General features: G+C 58.8%; 1 protein-coding gene across 1 annotated transcript in view; it reads left to right on the forward strand.

Moving 5' to 3' along the window:
* The window catches only part of COL22A1 (collagen type XXII alpha 1 chain), a gene marked incomplete at its 5' end in the record, with an annotated part of 109237 nt that extends 90199 nt beyond the window's left edge, over nucleotides 1-19038 (forward strand). Inside the window, 14 exons of the mRNA XM_081111084.1 lie at nucleotides 1057-1110; nucleotides 3162-3215; nucleotides 5064-5108; nucleotides 5617-5670; nucleotides 5930-5983; nucleotides 8213-8266; nucleotides 9150-9221; nucleotides 9602-9637; nucleotides 11140-11184; nucleotides 13488-13667; nucleotides 14225-14291; nucleotides 14672-14854; nucleotides 16759-16836; nucleotides 18653-19038. Coding sequence (XP_080967210.1) covers nucleotides 1057-1110; nucleotides 3162-3215; nucleotides 5064-5108; nucleotides 5617-5670; nucleotides 5930-5983; nucleotides 8213-8266; nucleotides 9150-9221; nucleotides 9602-9637; nucleotides 11140-11184; nucleotides 13488-13667; nucleotides 14225-14291; nucleotides 14672-14854; nucleotides 16759-16836; nucleotides 18653-18840 — 1164 coding nt within the window. The 3' untranslated portion in view covers nucleotides 18841-19038. The remainder of the gene's footprint in view (nucleotides 1-1056; nucleotides 1111-3161; nucleotides 3216-5063; nucleotides 5109-5616; nucleotides 5671-5929; nucleotides 5984-8212; nucleotides 8267-9149; nucleotides 9222-9601; nucleotides 9638-11139; nucleotides 11185-13487; nucleotides 13668-14224; nucleotides 14292-14671; nucleotides 14855-16758; nucleotides 16837-18652) is intronic.
* Nucleotides 19039-20915: the final 1877 nt, after the last annotated feature.

The raw sequence follows: 20915 nt of genomic DNA on the forward strand, positions 1-20915 counted from the left end.
CATACAGTTAAGGCAGTAGAATCATACACATGTATGCATACAGAATTGAGATAATTAATTCTTGTGATAATATAAACATTTTCTATTTTCCACGCTGGTATTGCATGTTCATAAATTTTACCTACACTCCATCTGATAAATGTCCCCTACGGTTTACGTTCATGTCTCTGCTGCCTCATGAGTCTTACAGTTAGTTTTTAAATCTGCAGGAGACTAGCTCGCACGCACAGCCCCTTTCTGATTCTGTATGATGCTCCCTAAAGTGGGGTACTTGTCAGAGGTTAGTCTTGTCTAAGGTTCTAGAATCGAGCTGCATGATTCTTTCCACAAATGCTGGGCTTTTTAACTCAGCAGCCTTCCCCCCGGATGGAGCTCTCCGCTCTGTTAGCAACACGGCCGGTCGGGAGAGGCCAGGGCTGCCTTCTCCGCTGGGAACAAATCCTTGTGTGTGGCTGCAGTCTGGCCGGTGCCTGCTTCTGGGCCTCCACGGGCCACAGTCCCCCACTTACCCTCCATGGTGCCTTCTTTCCTTCCAGCCATACTGGCTTCCTTCTGGGCCTAGGACACTCCACATCCTCACCTCTCCGGCCACAGGGCCTTTGCACGTGCATTCCTATCTGCCCAGAAAGCCCTCTCCTTACTCCTAGTGAACAGCAGACGCCTTTGACCTTTGCAGCCCCTTGTGAGCTCCAGGAGCCGTGCTGAGTGCGGTCCATCATTCGGTGTCCTCCTCGTCTTCGTCAGCACTGGTGTCTCCCCTCCTCTCCGCCGTGCTCAGTCAGAGCCCAGACACGAGGCCCATCATCCCATGTTTGACCTCGGGAATGTGTCCTGGAGGGCCTCTAGATCGACAGCAATAACAGAAACGTTTGCAATCTCCTGATTTTTTATTATTTGCCAGACACTGCGGACCAGACATCCGAGCCTGAATCTCAGTGCTGCGGAAAGACCAGGAAATCAGCCCAGTTCTGGCGGGCGAAACGCCTTTTTAGCTGCTGCGTGTGTCCCCGCCCCATGCACCTCGGGGCAGATGACCCATGTGGGTTTCTCTTGCAGGGAGCAGAAGGCAAAGAGGGCAGGGACGGAAAGCCCGGCGCCCCCGGAGAGCCGGTAAGGGACCGACTTCTCACCATCCCACAGGCCCAGGCAGCGCTTTCTCGGTAACAGCCGCTATGTGCCCAGGAGCTGCTCCGGCCTGGGCACAGTGAAGGCTACTTTCTGTGCATTACTTCTGCCACTTCTATACTCTAGGGACATGGATGGGGAGGTAGACAGTAGATAGATGGGTAGATGATGGGTGGATACACAGGTAGATGGGTAGATGATGGATGGATACACAGGTAGATGGGTAGATGAAGGATGGATACACAGGTAGATGGATAGATGAAGGATGGATACACAGGTAGATGGGTAGATGATGGATGGATACACAGGTAGATGGATAGATGATGGGTGGATACACAGGTAGATGGATAGATGATGGATGGATACACGGATAGATGGGTAGATGATGGATGGATACACAGGTAGATGGGTAGATGATGGATGGATACACAGGTAGATGGGTAGATGATGGATGGATACACGGGTAGATGGGTAGATGATGGATGGATACACGGGTAGATGGATAGATGATGGGTGGATACACGGGTAGATGGATAGATGATGGGTGTATACACAGGTAGATGGATAGATGATGGATGGATACACGGATAGATGGGTAGATGATGGATGGATACACAGGTAGATGGGTAGATGAAGGATGGATACACAGGTAGATGGGTAGATGATGGATGGATACACGGGTAGATGGGTAGATGATGGATGGATACACGGGTAGATGGATAGATGATGGGTGGATACACGGGTAGATGGATAGATGATGGGTGGATACACAGGTAGATGGGTAGATGAAGGATGGATACACAGGTAGATGGATAGATGATGGGTGGATACACAGGTAGATGGATAGATGATGGGTGGATACTCAGGTAGATGGATAGATGATGGGTGGATACACGGGTAGATGGATAGATGATGGGTGTATACACAGGTAGATGGATAGATGATGGATGGATACACGGATAGATGGGTAGATGATGGATGGATACACAGGTAGATGGGTAGATGATGGATGGATACAGAGGTAGATGGGTAGATGATGGATGGATACACGGGTAGATGGGTAGATGATGGATGGATACACGGGTAGATGGATAGATGATGGGTGGATACACGGGTAGATGGATAGATGATGGGTGGATACACGGGTAGATGGGTAGATGAAGGATGGATACACAGGTAGATGGATAGATGATGGGTGGATACACAGGTAGATGGATAGATGATGGGTGGATACACAGGTAGATGGATAGATGATGGGTGGATACACGGGTAGATGGATAGATGATGGATGGATACACAGGTAGATGGTAGATGATGGATGGATATACAGATAGATGGATAGATGATGGGTGGATACACAGGTAGATGGATGATAGGCAGCCTTTTGAGTTGCCTGCTGCATAATTTTTATTAGGAGTCATTTGAGCCATAATTACAATAATACAGAATGCCATATAGAGACTCTGGAGCCAAAATGCCTGGGGCAGAACCCCAGCTGTGTGACCTTGAGCAGATCTCACCCTCTCTGTGCCTCAGTGTTTGGCCTGAGGGGAACAGCAGTGCCTCCCTCATTGGGTTCCAGTGCGGAGGCATTGATAGACTCCCATGAAGTGCTCCATTCTACCCACATGTTGAAAACCCTCAACAGTTGCTGGTTGTGAGCATTTTTCTGCTGGTAACAGGCCAGTGATAGGATGGCCAGCCCACCTGACTAGGGCCCAGGAGCCAGGCCCCTGTTCCCCTGATCACAGAGACCTATGAGGGGGTGGTCCTGGAGGTGGCCGGTGGGGAGGTACAGAGCCCTTTATGACGGGGCCTGCGTCGTTTCTCAAGCAGCCGGACACCTCTGAGAAGGCGAGGGATGCAGCAGGCTGGGTGCGGGGTGGCGGTGTGAATGGGTGACAGTGGACTGCAGGGCCGGGGCGGGGCTGGCAGGCAGGGACGGGCGTGTAGAATGTAGTGCTCGGAAGCCCAGGCAGCAAGAATGGGGGGATCCCTTATGCTGCCCTCAACCCCTTCTCTTCCTCTCTCCTCAGGGCAAAGCAGGAGAGCCAGGCCTGCCAGGACCAGAGGGTGCCCGTGGGCCCCCCGTAAGTGTCATGCATGTGTAAGCATGTGTGTGTGTACGTGTGCTTGTGTGTGATTGTGTGTGGGTGTGAGTTTGTGAGTGTTTTGAGAGTGTGCGCGCGCGGATGTTTGTGAGTGTGGGGGACGGGGGGTGAGTGTGTGCGCATGTATGTGTGTGTACGTGAGTGCATGTGTGAGTGTGTGACTGTGTATGTGTGTGTGTGTGTGACTGTGCGTGTGTGTGTGACTGTGTGAGTGTGTGTGAGTATATGTGCATGAGTATGTGAACGTATAATTGTATGACTATATGACTGTGTGTGTGTGTGAGTGTGTGAATGTATAATTGTATGTATGACTGTGTGAGTGTGTGTGTGTGTGAGTGTGTGACTGTGTGTGAGTGTGTGTGTGAGTGTGAGTGTGTGAGTATATGTGCATGAGTGTGTGAATGTATAATTGTATGACTATATGACTGTGTGTGTGGCTGTATGACTATGTGTGTGACTGTATGACTGTGTGAGTGTGTGAGTGTGTGTGAGTGTGTGTGTGAGTGTGAGTGTGCTCTGTCCCTGGTAGAATAAGCGTCAGCCACACGGCTCTGACGCGGCGGGTAAGGTCTCCGACAGCCAGGCCGCGGGTGCAGGGTCCCTCCCCTTCAGGCCCCGGGCTCTCCTGCAGACTCAGTGCTCCCTGCGCGGCTGTGCAGTGCGTTTTCCAAATGCAGCCACGTGACCACGCCGTGGTTCTAAGGCTCCTTTGTTCTTGTCCTGTTTGTTATCGTTTTCGTGGCCTTTCTCTGGATGATAGAACCTGAATGGAGTCTTCAGTTTAGCTTTGAACACTTTCCACAGCTAGAGGTGTTTTCACAGGTTTAAAAGTAACCCATTCTCATTGCAAAGCAGTAACAATGATGATGGAAAAAATAATGTAATGTCATAGAGAAGAAAATAGTTACTTGTAATTCTACAACGCAGACAGGTTATGCTCTGTGAATGGTCCAGTATATTTTTTATGGTCTTTTTTATGTGCATGAATTCTGACCTTTATGGGCCCAAATCTCTACCTGGGTGTCAGGCTATCATAGATAACATGTTTTTTATAAAAATGAACTCATTTTATATGTTTTGGGGTTGTTGCGGATTTTTTGTGTGGATTTGTTTGCTTTTGCTAAATACTCCTTCATAATTTTAAAATTGTTTTCACAAATCCTTAAATTTGTTTTTGGAAAAAAGTACTATTTTTCATGAAAATTCTAAAATCCAATTATCTGGCAAGAAGGAGGAGCTCAAAATGCCAGTTCTCTTTCCTTAATGTGTTTTTCTGTAAAAAAATCAATAACTCCCCTGGCCCACATTCAATACAAAGGAAATAAAACACGAAATCCATGTCCCTTTTGCTGAATCCCGCTGCTGCCCACCCGATCACACCAGGAAGAGAACCTCGGGGTGGAGAAGGCACCTGCGTGGGGCCCAAGACCCAGGTGGCGCCTGCTGACCGGGCGGAGGGCTTCCTGGCGTCACCATGGAGACCCATGTGCTGGGGCCTGTGTTGGGGCAGGACCAGCCCAGTGGTGGGAGGCCAGGAGGAGGAGGAGGAGAAGCCTGTGGCCAGGCAACACCCGAGCTGCCACCCCACCACCTGGGGCATGTGTGGGGCCAGCCCTGCCGCGCTGCGACTGAGCCGGGAGGAAGGGCCCTCACGCAGTCCGCGGGCACCGGGGGCATGGCCAGCGCCCAGCACAGAGCAGGGCCCGCACCTCTTAGTGGGTGGAGAGTGAGGAGAGTCAGGACCCGCCCGGCCATCTCGCCAGGTGCCTGCCCCTCCCTCTCGCCAGCCTGCCCTCCGGTGGGATAACTCCGGTCTCTCTCACCCAGGGCTTCAAGGGACACACGGGCGATGCTGGCGCCCCCGGCCCCCGGGTAAGTGATGTCTTGCCGCGAAGGTCGTCCCAGGTGGGCCTGGCTGGCGCTTCCAGACACTGGGCTCTTGGGCCCTGCAGGCCAGTGCGACACCTTGTCACCCAAGAAGCCTAAAGCATCATCCCTCGCCTGGTCTAGTTTTTCTAGAAATTTCTCGGCGGTGGGGGGCAGACACTGACTTACAAACAATTGGACCAAGTCACTGGAATCCAGGTGGCACTGGGCTGGGCTGCACACACTGGGCATCGGAGGCCCAGGGCCCAGCACTCACTGTGGGGAGCATCGGTTTATCCTCAGGATCAATGAGCAGAAGCCCCTGCCGGGCCCTGGGAATGGGGAGAAGCTGGGGTGTGGGGGGTCAGCGGGTAAGGAGGCAGAATCCCAGGCTGTGTGCCCGGCCCTTCGCTGCTGTTTCCTGCAGCTCAGAGGGGCACACGGCCAGGACTCACACTGGCCTGTGGGCATCGCGGCCCTCCCAGCGCTGCTTCCTTTCTGCTTTTCCTTCCAGGGAGAGCCCGGGGCCATGGGACCCCCCGGCCGGGAGGGATCACCAGGAAAAGATGTAAGTGGGCATCCTGGGGGCCTGGCTGGGCCTGGGGGAGCAGGCGTGTAGGGGAGGTGCAAAGGGCTTCACCGAAGGACCAGGGCCCCCCAGAAACTACCAGAGAGGAGCTCACGGGGGCACCTGTGGGAGTAACCGGCAGTTATGGTGAACGTTAGCACAGTTTGCTGGTCTTGGGGGGCGAGGTGACCTCGGTCCACATCTGTGTCCCATCACACTCCTGCGTGACTCGGTGATAACGTCCCTCTCTCCGTTCCAGGGGGATGCCGGACCCGCGGGGCCGCAGGGCCCCCAAGGACCGAGGGGCCCACCGGTGAGTTTCGCCTTGAGACCCACGTGCGCCATGTGTCTGCGGGGCCTGTTACCATGGTGATACCTGGTGCTTTACCCCGCAGCCCCACGTGCTGTTAAAAGCCTCAACATGTCTGAGCCGTTAGGACGTGGTGACCGCCCTGAGCTCCCCAGCATCCCGCCCACACCCCACCTCTTTTCTGGAGCCACCTACCCACAGTCAGAAATTTAAAAGGTGCCACCTGGTCAGGCAGGGCCCGGACCTCTGGCACGCATTCCCAGTGGGGGTGCTGTCACCCCAGGGGACACACATGGTTCTTGTGGTGCCGAAACCCTTCATATATTAACCAGTGTGCACACAGAGCAGGCACACACGTGTGTAGCTGTGATGTTACCGTGTCCCAGGGGTGGTGAGGGAACAAAACACGGGTCAGGCAGGGAGGAGGGGGTGTGATAACAGGTGGAGGCCAGGCTCCGGAGCCCCCAGGCCCCCCGGGGCATCCCGGCCCCTTCTGCCCTGGCATCGAGCTTCCGCCCGAGGATCCAGGCTTTTCTCTCGGCCTCGGCCTCGGCCTCGGCTGGGAGCATCTGCTGCCCTGACTCAGAGGCGGCTCCTCCAGCCCCAGCGGGTTCTCACCACCTTGAACCAGACGCTGCCTGTGTCCGATATCGGCAGAGCCCGGTGCCAAGGCTGCCCGGGCATCTATGTAACTCACTCACGGAGTCCTCCCCAAACCCTGGGAGGCAGGTGCCATTCCTGTCTCCATTCACAGATGAGAACGGGGGGCACAGAGAGGTCAGGTAACTTGCCTGAGACCACACAGCGACTCAGGGGTAGAGCCAGGGTCTGGACTCAAGGCTGCTGCTTAATTCAGCACCTTCCTGGGGGACAGTTTGCGAGATTTCCTCCCCAGAAGCACCACTGGCAGGAGGGTCCTGGGTGGGAGGTTGGAGCTCAGAGCCGTGGGGAGGGGCTGGACACTGAGGGGACCCCGAAGACGAGTGGGGCCTGAGCAGGGGCCTCAGCCCAGGAGGAAGCCGCGCCTCAGCCCCGTCGGCCCCGAGGGAGCAGGTGGCAGGTGCCGCCGAGAGCCACCCTCCTGTGCACACCCGCTGTGCGGATGCCCTGAGCGAATGTCTTGGCGCCTCCCTCCCGCAAACGTGAGGGCCGGAGGGAGGAGGGGCAGAGAGATGCGAAGCGCGTATTTTTAGAGCCACACAGGTGGGTGGTGGGTGGGCGGAGGGAGGAGCGCCCGGCAGCCCTCCTTGGAGGGGGTGAGCGGGAGGTGGTTTCACACACAGGCTGGCTGTGACCACGCAGGCCCCGTGCCTCAGTTTACCCACCTGTGCCACAGAGATAAGGACAGCTATGGGACAACTTTTTAAAAATATGTATTTTTATTGATTTCAGGGAGGAAGGGAGAGAAAGAGAGAAAACCATCAATGATGAGAGAGAATTATTGGTCGGCTGCCTCCTGCACGGCCCACACTGGGGATCGAGCCCACAGCCGGGCGTGTGCCCTGATAGGTTCATGGGTCGGTGCTCAACCACTGGGCCATGCTGGCCAGACACGTGCACTTTTAGGCCCAGGAGGCCCTACTTGCGATCCTACTGACAGCCATGTCCTGATGAGGTTGGGTACATGCGGTGGGCTCAGGTCGCCTGGGTCCAAGCTCACTTCCCTTTTGGGCAGGTGACCTGGCATTTCTGTGCTGGTTGGAGTGTGCGCCTGTGGTGAGCGGTGGGTGGGGCACTGGAGCCTGGCACGTAGGGAGTGGCCCTGCATGAGCCACGTGTCCGAGCCTCAGTATCCGCATCTGTTAAATGGGAATAAGGGCGCTCTTGGGGGAGGGGGGCGTGCAGAGAGGTCAGCTGGCAGACGTGCCTCCCGAGCTGCTGGGAACAGTGTGGCTGGGATGTGAGCAGTTTTGCGTGGGACCGTTTGTCCTCGAGACGCTGTGAGTGAAGGACGTGTGGATGCACGGGTGGACAAGGTCGTGGTGAGTGACTGCGTGGCCGGGGGCACTGGCTGCTGGGTAGGCTTTTTCACGTGCCCGGATGCATTTCATTCTACAATATTATGAACTTGATATTCCGAGCTCCTGTTGGAAGCTCCTGTGAGTCAGGAGCGATTGACGGGGCCGCGCTGCGGGAGCAGCTCCTGGTGAGAAGGCAGGTCCCCGCCCCGGACTCCCTGCCCCATCGCTGGCGCTGTGCCCTGCAGCGGTCTCCCTCTGCTTCTCCCTGCAGGGCAAGAGTGGATCGCCCGGGACTCCAGGGGACCCCGGCCCCGCGGGAAACCCAGTGAGTACCGCCCTGGGCCGCGTGACGGAGGCGGGCAGGCTCCCGGAAGGGCGGGCGGCTCCCGTCGCACGCTGTCTGCTCTCCGTCCCTCGCAGCATCGACGGGAAAGCGTGGGGCTCGCGGGCGGAAGCAGGCGGCGGAGGCAAGAGGGTGCAGGCAGGCCTCCTTTACCGGCTCAAATACATGGGGGAGGGGAGGGGAGGGAGGAGGGGGCGTAGAGAGGATAAACGGTGATGGAAAAAATAAAGAAATTAAATAGATGCGATTATGCAGTTGGCTCCCTGTGGACAACCACAGGCATCCAAGGAGCAAACCTATTAAAGACTTTTCTGGAAATGGGTCATAAAACGGCCCAGCGCTGCTGGCTGTGCTCAGAAGATGAAGAGCCGGGGTCAGGCAGCAGGGCCAGTGCGCAGCAGGGATGGGCGTCCTGCTGGTGAGGAGGGGGTTTGGGAGGTGACAAGGATCGGGGGCTACGGAGTAGGAAGAGGGTGGGACGAGTCACCAGCAAAGTCCTGGTCCCTGGAGAGAGGATCCGGGGTCGGGGTCAGGTCTGCCGGGGGCGGACGTGGTGGGGAAGATGGGTCTTTGATGGAGTCTAGGCTCAGAAATGTCAGCTTGTCCATGCATCTCCTCCCAGCCCCGTCTCCTGTGTATTTTGTTGTGGTTAATCCTCACGCAGGATACATTCTCCATTGATTTTTTAAGAGAGATTGGAAGGGAGGGGGAAAGACAGAGGGAGAAACATCGATGTGAGAGAGACACGTCGGTTGGTTGCTGCCTGCACGCTCCCTGACAGGGGCCAGTGATCTAGCCTGCGACGGAGGTACGGGCCTCAGCTGGCACTTGACCTTGAAGAGCTAATCCGGCTCTCCCTCCGCAGGGCCAGAAGGGCAGCAAAGGAGAAAACGGCAGCCCCGGGCTCCCTGGCTTCCTGGGTCCCCGCGGGCCTCCGGTAAGCAGAGCACCCTGAGAGGGCCGAATGCCTGCCTCTCGGGGTACAGTCCACGTGTCCTTCACCCCCCGGGTCCTCAGGTCCGCCTGAGGGTTACAGCGACCTGGTGTGCGGTCCAGGGTGCCTCATGCACTGGGTCACACCTGTGGGGGCCTCACCTCCCTGCGCCCTAATCGTGAGGCCCGGCGCGGCCTCCTCCTCCCGCCTGGAGGTCTCCCCGTCTCCCGCGCAGGCTGGCCCACAGCCCTGCCCGAGGCCCCTGCCCGGCTGGTCCGGCGAGGTCTTGGCTGGAACGGGATTGGGTGGATTGTGTTCTGAGGACAGTCCGTGACCTGTGATGTGCAGCCGCTGAGCTAACCATGTCGTGTTCTGTCTCACAGGGGGAGCCCGGCGAGAAGGGAACCCCAGGCAAGGAGGCAAGTGTCGCCCCTCCTGCCCTCCCTGGGTGACCCTGTCCTATGCAGATGCGGGCCAGCTCCACGGGGGTGACACAGCTGGGCCTGGCCGAGCTCCACACTTGCTCACTGAACGGGGGTCCAGAGTTTAAATTGGCAAGGGCCCCACCAAGTCCGTAGCCGGTCCCGGGTACCATCTTTTTAAAAAAATAATATATTTTTATTGATTTCAGAGAGGAAGGGAGAGGGAGAGAGAAATAGAAACATCAATGATGAGAGAGAATCATTGATGGGCGGCCCCCGGCACGCCCCACACTGGGATGGAGCCCGCCACCCGAACATGTGCCCTGACCGGGAATGGAACCGTGACCTTCTGGTTCCTAGGTCGATGCCAAACCACTGAGCCACACGGCCGGGCAGGGACCCTGCCTTTGGAATGAGGAAGACTGCTCCCCTCTGTGCCTTCGGGTCACTTTCTGAACCAGAGGAGCCGGGTCGGAGGGCTCCGTACCCGGGCAGCGGGTGCCCCTCCCCGGCCATGCTCCAGCTCAGCGGGCGGATCGCTCATTCAGCCATCGACCCCTGTTGCCTGCCGCTCACTGGTGACGGGAGAGAAACCCCGCCAGCTCCCCGGCCCGTGTCTGCCATCACAGCAGCCCTCCCTGGCTCCCTGCGCCTCTCGGCCAAAGTCTAGGCTCTGAGCAGGCACCCAGGTCTCCCCAACCTGACCACCCCCCTTTCCAGCGGGAGCCCTGTCCCCTGCTGCCCGGCCACACTGTGCCCCCCATTCCCGCCTCCAGAGAGAGGCACGGGGTCCTGTAAAATTGCTTCAGGACCGATTGATTTTGGTTGCTATGACATTGACAGAGACTTGGTGGCCGAGACAACAGACGTGTATTTCTCAAAGCTCTGGGGACCAGGGAGGTCCAAGGTCAAGGTTCTGGCCGACTGGTTTCCTTCCTCCCTCGTTGCGCTAGCTGGCCACTGAGTCCCCAGGCCCACTCCCCCGCACCCCATTATGGGGGCCCTCCCTCATGACCTCATCCAAACCTAATCACCCCAAAGACACCCCCCACATCCTGGGTCCATATGAATTGGGACACGAACATGCGTCCATAGCGGACAGGAAGTGTGCCAGGGTGGAGGGGAGGTGGCTGGCCATGGCCACTGGACAGCAGGGCCGCACGCTCCTGCATCGGAGTCATAGACGTCACCACTGCGTGGGAAGGGCGTGGAGGGGGAGGGGGACTACGATCCTGAAGAGGACAGTCCCCGGAAAGGGGAGGAGGACGGGGAAGGGGGCCGAGCGTGAGCGGGTGCCACGGGCCAGGGTGGGCCTTGGCGGGAGGAGGCCAGGGGAGGAGGGGACCAGGCCTGCAGGGTCCGCACGAAGAGGGGGCTCTCGGAGCAAGGAGTCGAGACCCTTGTCCTCAGCACAGGGGTCGGGTAGAAGCACCAAGGGTGGAGGTGCCCGCGCAGAGGGGCCGCCCGGTGAGTGACCGTCTGTCCTGGGTTCATTGCAGGGCGCCCCCGGGAAGCCCGGAGCAGCAGGACCCAGAGGAGAGAGGGTGAGTGGGAACGTGCCACCTGCAGGGGACGCTTCAGGGGCCGGGACCCTGTCCCCACGCTGCCTGCACAGCCGCCTGGAGAGCTGACTCCTCCGTCCGCAGTTCTCGGAGGCGGGTCCTGTCCACCACCTTGTTGTAGTCAGTGCTGTTGGTCCCCACGCCCCCCCCCCTTTTTAATAATTTTTTATTGATTTCAGAGAGGAAGGGAGAGGAGAGAGAGAGAGAGAGAGAGAGAGAGAGAGAGAGAGGAAGAAACATCAATGATGAGAGCGAAGCATGGATCGGCTGTCCCCTGCACGCCCCACACTGGAGATCGAGCCCGCAACCCAGGCACGTGCCCTGACCAGGAATCGAACTGTGACCTCCTGGCTCATAGGTCGATGCCCAACCACTGAGCCACGCTGGCCGGATGGTCCCCCTTTTTTGGTTGTTATTTGAAGCAGTGACGTCATTGCAATTACAAATGCCAAGGACGTGAGAGACGGGACAGCTCCCCCTCCCTGGGCACGCTGTGTGCACCGTGCTGGGCGCCCAGAGCCAGGCTTGTCACCCGGGGTGACAGGGAACAGGTGTTTCCATAATGAATTGCTTGGCGTTATGCTCAGAAAGCCTCCCTTACATTTCGTTTCTCCAAAAAGAAGCACAGAGGGAAGTCATTTATTCTTTTAGCAACACCAGTGGGGGAGGGGCACCCTCACAGGGTGACAGCGCCCCTGCCTTCGGCGGATTAAACACTGTGTGTGCCCAGGAGCCTCCGCTTGGCCGCCTGTCACCCTGTCGCCCCACACGGTGTCGCCGCCCCACCCCAGGCGTGTCTTCCCCCATCCTGCAAAGCGTTCATCTTGGTTTTCTTCCGAGTCGGGTGGGCAAGGAGAAGCCCTGCGCCTCTGGTGTCCCTCCCTCTGTCCTGTGGCTCTTGGTTCTGAGGCTGAGCCAGGAAAGGGCTGCAGATGAGGCGGTACTGAGGGGTGCCCCCTCCCCCCCGCCCGGTGTCCTGCGGGTGCCCCGGGAGCTCTTGCTGCGGGAATGGCTGGAGGTTTGGTTGGGAGCCAGGACACTCAGCCCCCAGTTGTGAATCTTCTCTAGGCCCAATCACTACGCCGAGCGTGGCCGCCACGTTAAGTGGTTCGGTGGAGCTCTGCCAGGGAGCGGCAGGCACTCACCCTGCGCTCCGGGAGCCGGGAGCGGGACAGGCCTCTGCCGCAGAGGGTGCTGGGCCGGGCGGGTAGGAAACACTGGGCCCCAAGGGGAGGCGCCTCAGCACCAGGTGCCCCGGGCCCTGGGCTACGATCCCGAGAGGACAGCCCCCGCGACGTGATCGCACCCGAGACATGGAGTGACAGCCTCAGGTCTGGCGAAGTTCATGTCTAATTCACGGCTCTTTCATCGTTGGTGAAGTCAGACAGACACATAGACAGTGCAAGTTGCAAAAAGCGATGCAGTGAAAGCAGGGCCCTCCCCCAGGGCCTCGGTCCCCGTCCCCTCCCAGGGTCCGTCCCCGCCGCCGTCCGTGCAGAGGACCGCGGGTGGGTGTGCGATACGCCTGCGTGTTCCCCTGCGTATCGCCCGGAATAGCCCCAACGCGCCCGCTGTGCTGTTTCTTTGGTTTTTCCTGGGAACGTATCCGCCGGCAACGCGGCTCAGGGCACGTCCACGCCAGGCCCCCGTTCCAGTGGTCACCAGCTTCCGGTCTTTCCCCCCATTTCTCCCTCCCTCTGCTGCCGCCCCGCAGTGGGGCCTGCTGACCTCGAGGCCAGTCATGTGACCACCATGTTTTCAGACCCTGGATCACTGAGTCCTGCTGGTCAGCCGCACAGTAGCACACGGGGTGGAGGACGGGACCCCCCCTGGTTGCCATGGTTTCCAGTTACTGATCCAAGACCTCGGACTCTGGGTCCACAGTGGGGAGAACAGGGTCCAGGCAGCATGATGCTCGGTGGCCTCACGAGAGCTGGGAGGAGGGAAGGGAGGTTACCTACGTGTGACCTACGTGTGAGGCACCTCTGTCCGTGGTGCCGTTGTCCCTACAGCTGACGGAGGACACCGGGGCTGGAAATGGGCCGGCAGCTGGGTGGTCGGTCTTAGAGGCAGCAGACGGAGGGAGCCCTGGGCTGGGGTTTGGAATCAGAGTTCTCATCCTGCAGACCACCTGCGTGACTGTGGCGGGTGGCCGTGTCCCCCTGGGCTCCATGTCCTCACCTGGGCCAGGACGGAGGTCTCCTCTCTGGGAAGCAGAGGATTGGGGTCCCCTGCCCCAAGGCACCTCCAGTCCTTTGCTTGCTGACCCTTCTTTCCCCCTCTAGGGAGATCCCGGCATCAAGGGTGACAAAGGAGCTCCCGGTGGGAAGGGCCAGCCTGGGGACCCGGGCATCCCCGGCCACAAAGGCCACACGGGCCTGATGGGCCCTCAAGGCCCGGCTGGGGAAAGTGGGCCGGCCGGGCCCCCGGGGCCTCCGGGCCAGCCAGGATTCCCAGGCCTGAGGGTAAGGATGCTGCTGGTGCCGCAAACGTGGGCCCCTCGGGGCCGAGGGGGGCCAGGGAGGGTGTGACCTTCAGCGGGGCAAGGGCGCAGCCCCATGTGGCATGAGGACTGTTCTCGGAGATTCGTCAGTGTCCCGTGTCCCTGCATGGGCCTGGGCCGCACTCTGCTCCTCTGAGAACCCAACTCCAAGACTGTGCGGTCACCTGTGCAGGGCCGGGGTGACGGGCGGAGGGTCAGAGCCAGAGGACATGCGACACGAGTCCATGCAGGCGGGCGGGGCTGCGGCCGGTCCTGGGGCGGGCAGGACCTCCCCAGGGGAGATCCGGGGCCAGCCCCCCGGGTCTGTGCAGGGAGGAGCAGGCGGCCCAGCGCAGGGGCCCAGCAAGCCGAGTCCAGGTCACAAGTAAAACAGGACGCTCTGCTTGTGCGATGAGGAGAGGGGAGGGGAGTCCAGACGTGGAAAGGACCGGGCCGGCAGACGTGGAATATGTGGTTCCTGCCGGGATCTCCGAGCAGGAGTTCCTGGGGAGGTATATAACCCGCCTCCCTCCCTCCCAGGGCGAGCCTCCCTCCCTGGACACCCTACGGCGGCTCATCCAGGAAGAAGTCGGGAAGCAGCTGGAGAGTGAGTCCTGCCTTTCTCGCGCGCAGATGCGGCCGGGGCTCTGACTGCCCGGGAGCATCCTGTCACTTCTCCTTCAGCACTTTGCAGCTTCATGTGGAAAAGGCGGCTGAGAGCGGCTCCCATAGAAATCCAGGCTGAGGGCACCTGGCAGGCTCTAGCCAGCCTCACCTGACACGGACCACTCTCCAGAGCTCCCTCTAGCGAGGCCCAGCTAGCCCCTGCTTGATTGCCTCTCGTACGGGCAGCTCACCACCTGTAGAGCTAGTTCTGCCGTGATCATTCCTTCTCTGTGCACTCAGTCCCCGAGCCTTGCAGCGGGTCACCGTGCTCTCCTCTATCCTTCATCCCTCCCTCACGAACCTGTTTTTCCCACTCCGCAGCCAAACTCGCCTACCTCGTGGCCCAGATGCCCCCGGCGCACGTGAAGACGTCTCAAGGCAGACCTGGGCCACCGGGGCCCCCCGGAAAAGATGGGCTTCCCGGCCGAGCAGGCCCCATGGGGGACCCGGGACGGCCCGGGCAGGGGGGTCTGGAAGGACCGTCCGGACCCATTGGTCCCAAAGGTGAGTGAGGACCGGGGGGGATGTGCTTCGCAGTGTCCACGGGCAGAGAAGGACCTCGGTGAGGCGCCTGCACCACTGAGGCGTGATTTAGTCCGTCCCCATCGCGGCGTGCTAGCCAGCGCGTTGGCATCGTGTACTTTGGCCATAAGGATAAACACACGGTTTGCGGAGTTGACAGTTTTGCAAAATTCTGCTTCTGCCAGGAGGACTGAATCCATTGCCTTCCCCTCCCTTGTCCTCCCATCTCCACCGCTCTGGTGTCGGGGGGCAAGGAAACGCCTTCCTGCCCCTCTGAGAGTAGAACTGACTGAGGACGGGAGATGGGACCTCCAGGCAGATGGGCACCAAACCTCCGGCTGGAGCTGCAGCTAAAAACGGTGGCAGACCCGCCAGCTCTCAGGCCCCAGGCCTTCCCTGGACCCGGGCGCTCTGGGCAGCAGGTCTCACCTGCAGCTTAGCCCACGGGGCAACCAGCGAGAAGGCACTCACTCTGCAGGCGGACAGACAGCCCTGAAGGCGGACAGACAGCCCTGCCCTCAGACAGACAGCCCTGCAGGCGGACAGACAGCCCTGCCCTCAGACAGACAGCCCTGCAGGCGGACAGACAGCCCTGCAGGCAGACAGACAGCCCTGCAGGCAGACAGACGTGGGAGAGTGAGAGGAAGGACTGAAACCAAACTCTCAACCTGATAAGTAGCTCCTCCCGCTGGGAAGAATAATGGAGGGGACACCGTGTGTGGCGGGATTTCAGCTGCCACTTGGTGACTTGGGCTTCGGGCAGTGGATGCTCCTGCCTCTTCCCTTCCCATGGCCTGTTTCCTTCTAGTTCTTCATTCATTCGTTCCCTGTAATGTTTCTCCTCCGGAAAAGGCTTTCTGTTACGTTTGTGTCCAAATCCCATCTCTTTTCATAAAACAAAATGCATGAGATAAGTGTCCGTAAGAAAACATAACACGTAGAAAAACGTCAGACCGGGAGGAAGACTGAGCGAATGCAGCCGTTCCAGCAGGGAGACTGGTCCCACGCCCCGCAGGCCAGCACACTTCCCACGGGATTACAAAAGAGAGCCGTCGCCGGGCGGAGATACTGTAGAAACGACATGAAAGGTGGCGGACGGGAAGGAGCGGCGGGGCCGCGCACTCCGTCCGTACGGTGTTAACCCAGACGCGGCTCGGTGCCCTCTGCGGTGCTTTCCTTGGTGCCACAAACGTGGGCTCTGCGGGGCCGAGGGAGGCCAGGGAGGGTGTGCCCTTCAGCGAGGCAGGGGCGCAGCCCACGTGTCATGAGGACTGTTCCCGTGGATTCTCAGTGTCCCACGCCTGGGCCGCATCTGCTCCGGACCAGCGTGCTCCCCGTGCCGCTCCCCGCCAGCCGCGTCCCCGCTTCTCGGGAGGAGAGCTCTGCCTTGTGCACGTGCCACCGGCCCGGGGATGCTGGCCTTGCTCCCTCTCAGAGGTTCTGGCAAATGCTCTGAGGACGTGACGTGTAGCCTGCGTGAGTGGATGCACGGACGCGTGCGTCTGCGGCGAGTGTGTGTGTGTGCATGTGGTTGCCTGCGTTTGCGTGAGTCTCCGTGTGTGTATGAGTATGTACCTGTTTGCTGGCGTGTGCAGGTGCCTGTGTGGGCATGTGACAGGTACTTATGTGTGGGGTTCACGGTGTAAATGTGTGACCTGAGCGTGCATTTAGGAGCGAGTGTCAGCTGTGTGCACCTGTGCGTATTTCCAAATGCGTGCACGTGAAGGTGAGTGTGGGGAGTGTGTGAACAGGAATTAGGGCCCAGCTGTGGGTGGTCGGAGTGGAGGCCGCAGGCCCCTGAGGACCCCCCTCCTACACGGGGGACCCTGTCTCTGCCCTCACCATGGGTCCGTCTTTGCGTCTGAAGGTGCGTGTTCCCCTCACAGGTGAGCGAGGAGCCAAAGGTGACCCAGGAACGCCAGGTGTCGGCCTCCGAGGCGAGATGGGCCCCCCCGGGATCCCAGGTGGGCGTGGCATCTGGGGTCTCTGTGGGGGCAGCGTCCATGGTGGTGGGTCCCTTCGGGGAAGGCTGGGGAGAAAGGGTGACCTTTAACTACAAGGTCACCGGACAGGGATTTTCTGTCCCATCTGAAATGCCGCTTCTGGACTTGCTAGGACAACGGTGGGACATCCCTGGGCCCTTGATTTGGGGTGAAAGAAGCCTGGGCCGTGCTGGGAGCTGCAGCCCCTTTCAGCCATCCCCAGGGCGCGCTGGCTTCTTACATGGGCTGAGAAACTTGCATAAAAATGCAAGTTCAGTTGGTTAAGCAGCCTTTCCCACATACCCTTGAACGTGGAGCCCTGATTCTTTCCCTCTGCGCCCCATCCTTATGTCTCAGCATATCTAGGGGGTGCTGGCCAGGCGGCAGGGTGGCCAGTAGGGCTGGCTTGTCCCAGGCTGGCCTGTTTGGGGACCAGGCAAGTGCATCTCCCCACCCCGGGCTCTGTGGGAACGCAGCAGTTCCACAGTGCGAGATGGAAGCAGGAAGTGGAAGGAGTGACACTCACTGCGTGGTTATCGAGCTCCGTGCCACTGAGGTTTCTAGGTTTACTTCTAGTTCACACGATGGCCCGAGGTCACTTCTGAATATTAAGCTAGAGGTCATTTTAATTTTAGTGTGTATATATATGTATATATATCTTCTTGATTTTCCAAATGCCCTCCAGTGGCCACAATTGCTATTCTCCTTAGAGAAGATGCCTACAAATGCATTGTAAATACTTATTTCTGACTTCTTGCCTGCTTCTCAGTAGCTTGAATGTTAATAATATTTTTAAATAAGGCAATTCCAAGTAAAGAAGGGGGAGTTGACCGTACAGATGCGGTTGGGGTAAGACTGGAGTTCAGGGGTTCTGAGCTGCAGGAATGAGTAAGCTGCTGGTCTCAGGACCTGGTCTAGGGCAGGGCTGTAGGTGACATAGCGACCACCAAAGCCCTCAGGGATTTTAGTGTTCCCGAAATGTCTGAAGGTCTTTTGAAGGCAAGAATCTACTTTTTATTTCGTTTATGGGGGACTCAGATTTCCTAACATGATTATTAAGACTTAAGAAGGAATCTCATTGTGCAGGTTAACTCTAGCCCTTAGCACCGAGCTTCCCAGTTGCCAAAGCAAAAAGGGAGACAGGTTGATTATATATTGTGTCATGGTGCTTAATAAGTGGAGGCAGGGAAGCGTGTCCATGGGTCATATTTTCTGGGTCATTCTGGTCTGTCAGTTGCTTACATGCTTTTTACGTGGTCTTTGCCCATGATTTGCACAATAGGCGGATGTGGTCCCCGTCTGCAAGTGCACACGTGATAAAGCTTAGCGACCGCAGACTGTCTGGGACAAGCTGGGCATGGAGAATGGGATGTCACCAGGTGTCTCTAGGGACAGGTGAATCGGATGATGGTTAGTGACAGGACTGGGCGTCCCACTCGCAGTCAGAAGCTCCTCCCAGGAGCCTGTGAGAACACAGAAGGCCGGGTTTCCCATCCGCCCCCTATGGAGCACAGGTTCCGTCCCCGGCCATCCCCTGCCTCTGTCTGCTCCTCTTCGGTGGCACCGATCGCTGTCCTGGCCAACAGTCCAGGCAGCGCTTCCCCTGCACAGCCAGGTGCCCCTGCGCCCTGGTGTCCACGGAGCCCGTCCCGGTCTCCCAGGGCACCGTGCCGTGCCCACACCCGGCTGCTCTCTGAGGGTGTCTCCAGGACAGCTCGTCCCAGTGGAGGCACCGAGAAAGGGCTCCTTTGCTCCGGAGAAACCTGACTCCCTTCTGTTTGTTTTGCTCCTTGGCCAGGTCAACCTGGGGTGCCCGGCTACGCCAAAGACGGGCTTCCTGGGGGCCCCGGCCCTCAGGGGGAGACCGGACCCGCTGGACACCCCGGCCCTCCGGGCCCGCCTGGCCCCCCCGGCCAGTGCGACCCCTCCCAGTGCGCCTACTTCGCCAGCCTTGCCGCCCGTCCGGGGAATGTGAAGGGCCCCTAGAAGATTCCAGAAGGCCCGGGGACTGCGGTGGATTTCTGAAACTTGAACTCAGAGCCCGAGGACGTCAGAGATCTTGAAACATTTTGGCCACCTGCTTTTCTTCTTTTATCATTTGTTTTATTTTCTCCAGAGACCTCGGTGTTATTAAAACCAACAGATGCTGGCGGTCAGTCAGATTATTATTTTTATTAATTATTATTATTATTGCATTTGTTCATGCTTTGCGAGTTTTGCTCCCTCTCCTCTGAAGTGGAAACTTCTTTTGGGGTCAGTGGATTGAGTCGTAGTCCCGACAGCCCGTCGACTGGATGCTGCCCATGAAGGAACTCCTGGTGCTGAAACCGACCAGCCTCTGGCCAACTAACCTGTTCGCCCCGAAGGGAACTGGAGAATGAATTGGTGCTTCTCTCCCGGCCCAGCCAGAGGCGCCGGGAACCTTCCCAGGAGGGACAGTGAAGCGGGAGGAACGAGTTTGCAGACCCGTGAATGCTCTGCCTCCCGCCGGGGGTGCAGAGAGCGGGATCCGTCCCAGGCCTCTGCATGGAGGAAGTGCCCCGGGATCCTGTCTGGACTGGGATGGGGAGGCCGGTGTCGGGGGAGCAGGCCCTGCCCTTCGATGTGGATTTGGCGTCTCAGCCACGGAAGGACCTGTCCGTGCGAGCGCCTTACTGACCTCACTCACCTGCACTGTAAAGGCGGCGGTGGCCGCTCCGGGCGCTCCTGAGGGTGCAGGTGTGCAGGTGCTGCCGGAGCTGGGATGGGTGCCTCCCCCGCACCCCTGAACCAGCCTGGGTGTGCGTGTGCATGTGCGTGTGACACGCTGGCCCACACAGGTGCTCAATAAATCTGATTTCCTGTTCCTCGGCCCCGTGACGATTCCTGTCTTACCGCCATGTCCTTATCAGCACCTGTGGGAAGGAGAGAACATGGGGTTTCTGTCATCCAGGCTTTCGAGACCTAAGAAGGCTCATGGAACAGAGCAGGACCTGCACAGACCACGCCCAGACCGCCGTTCCCACACTGCTCCTCCCCAGCAGTGGGGATCGCAGCTCCGCCTCCCATCGCCCTGAGGTCTGAGGGCAGATGGCGGACGAAGTGGGCCCTGCTCTGGGCGGTGCACCTGCCAGGAGGCGCACCCTGTTGACAGCCGACCTTGGGCTGCTTATTAACCCAGACCCTGCGTGTCGCAGGCTGGGCTGTTGTCAGGGAGACGTTGCTGAGGCACCTGGCCCGGCCTCACCTTGGTCTCCTGCCCCAGGTCCCTGTGGTCCCCGTGGTCGGGGAGAATGGAGAAGGGGAGGTGTTCCTGGGCCGGCTGTCACTCGGCGCTGCCTCATTCTCCAGGGGGCAGAGTACGTGGGGACAAGCGAACGAGGATGTGACAGAGACGGGCCTGAGGACCAGCGTCTATTCCCAGACGGACGCTCCCTCCTTTGAGCTCAGCAGACATGGCGCCAGGTGCTGGGGAGGGGGGCCAAGGTGACCGGGCACAGAGAGGTCACAGCCTGCAGAGTGGACTATAATTAACTCCAAGTGCTATTTCTGGACAAGGCACAGGGAGACGGGCACGCCTGGGACAGCGCCTGACAATGTAATGTCATTAGTGCCGCGCGAGAGAGAATCCGGGGCCGGCGTGGACGACTCTACAGTAACAATGAGAATAACAGCACCTGCCCGGTCTGAACTATCACCTCTGAGCATCTCCCCCGACAGTCCCCGAGCCCATCCTTCCCCAGCACAGAGGATTGTGGGAGGCACTGAAGGCCACACTGTGCTGGAAGCAGAGTGTCCAGTGAAGGACACAATAGGCAAGTTTCCTGCTTTCAAGAAATTATAGCATCTTGTAAGGCACAGGTGAAATCCTATATAATAAAAGGCTAATATGCAAATTGTCCCCTCCACCAGGAGTTTAGCTAGGGGGTGGGGCTGGCCAGCCAATCACCTGTGGCCCCTCCCCCCGACCTGCCCCACCCAACTGACCCCGATAGGGGCGGGCCAGCGGGACCCCACCCATGCACAAATTCACACACCAGGCCTACAGTTGTACATAAATAAAATGATTGCCAGCTATTCAC

This window comes from Myotis nattereri (assembly GCF_964212035.1).
Source record: "Myotis nattereri genome assembly, chromosome: 17".
Classification (NCBI taxonomy): Eukaryota; Metazoa; Chordata; class Mammalia; order Chiroptera; family Vespertilionidae; genus Myotis; species Myotis nattereri.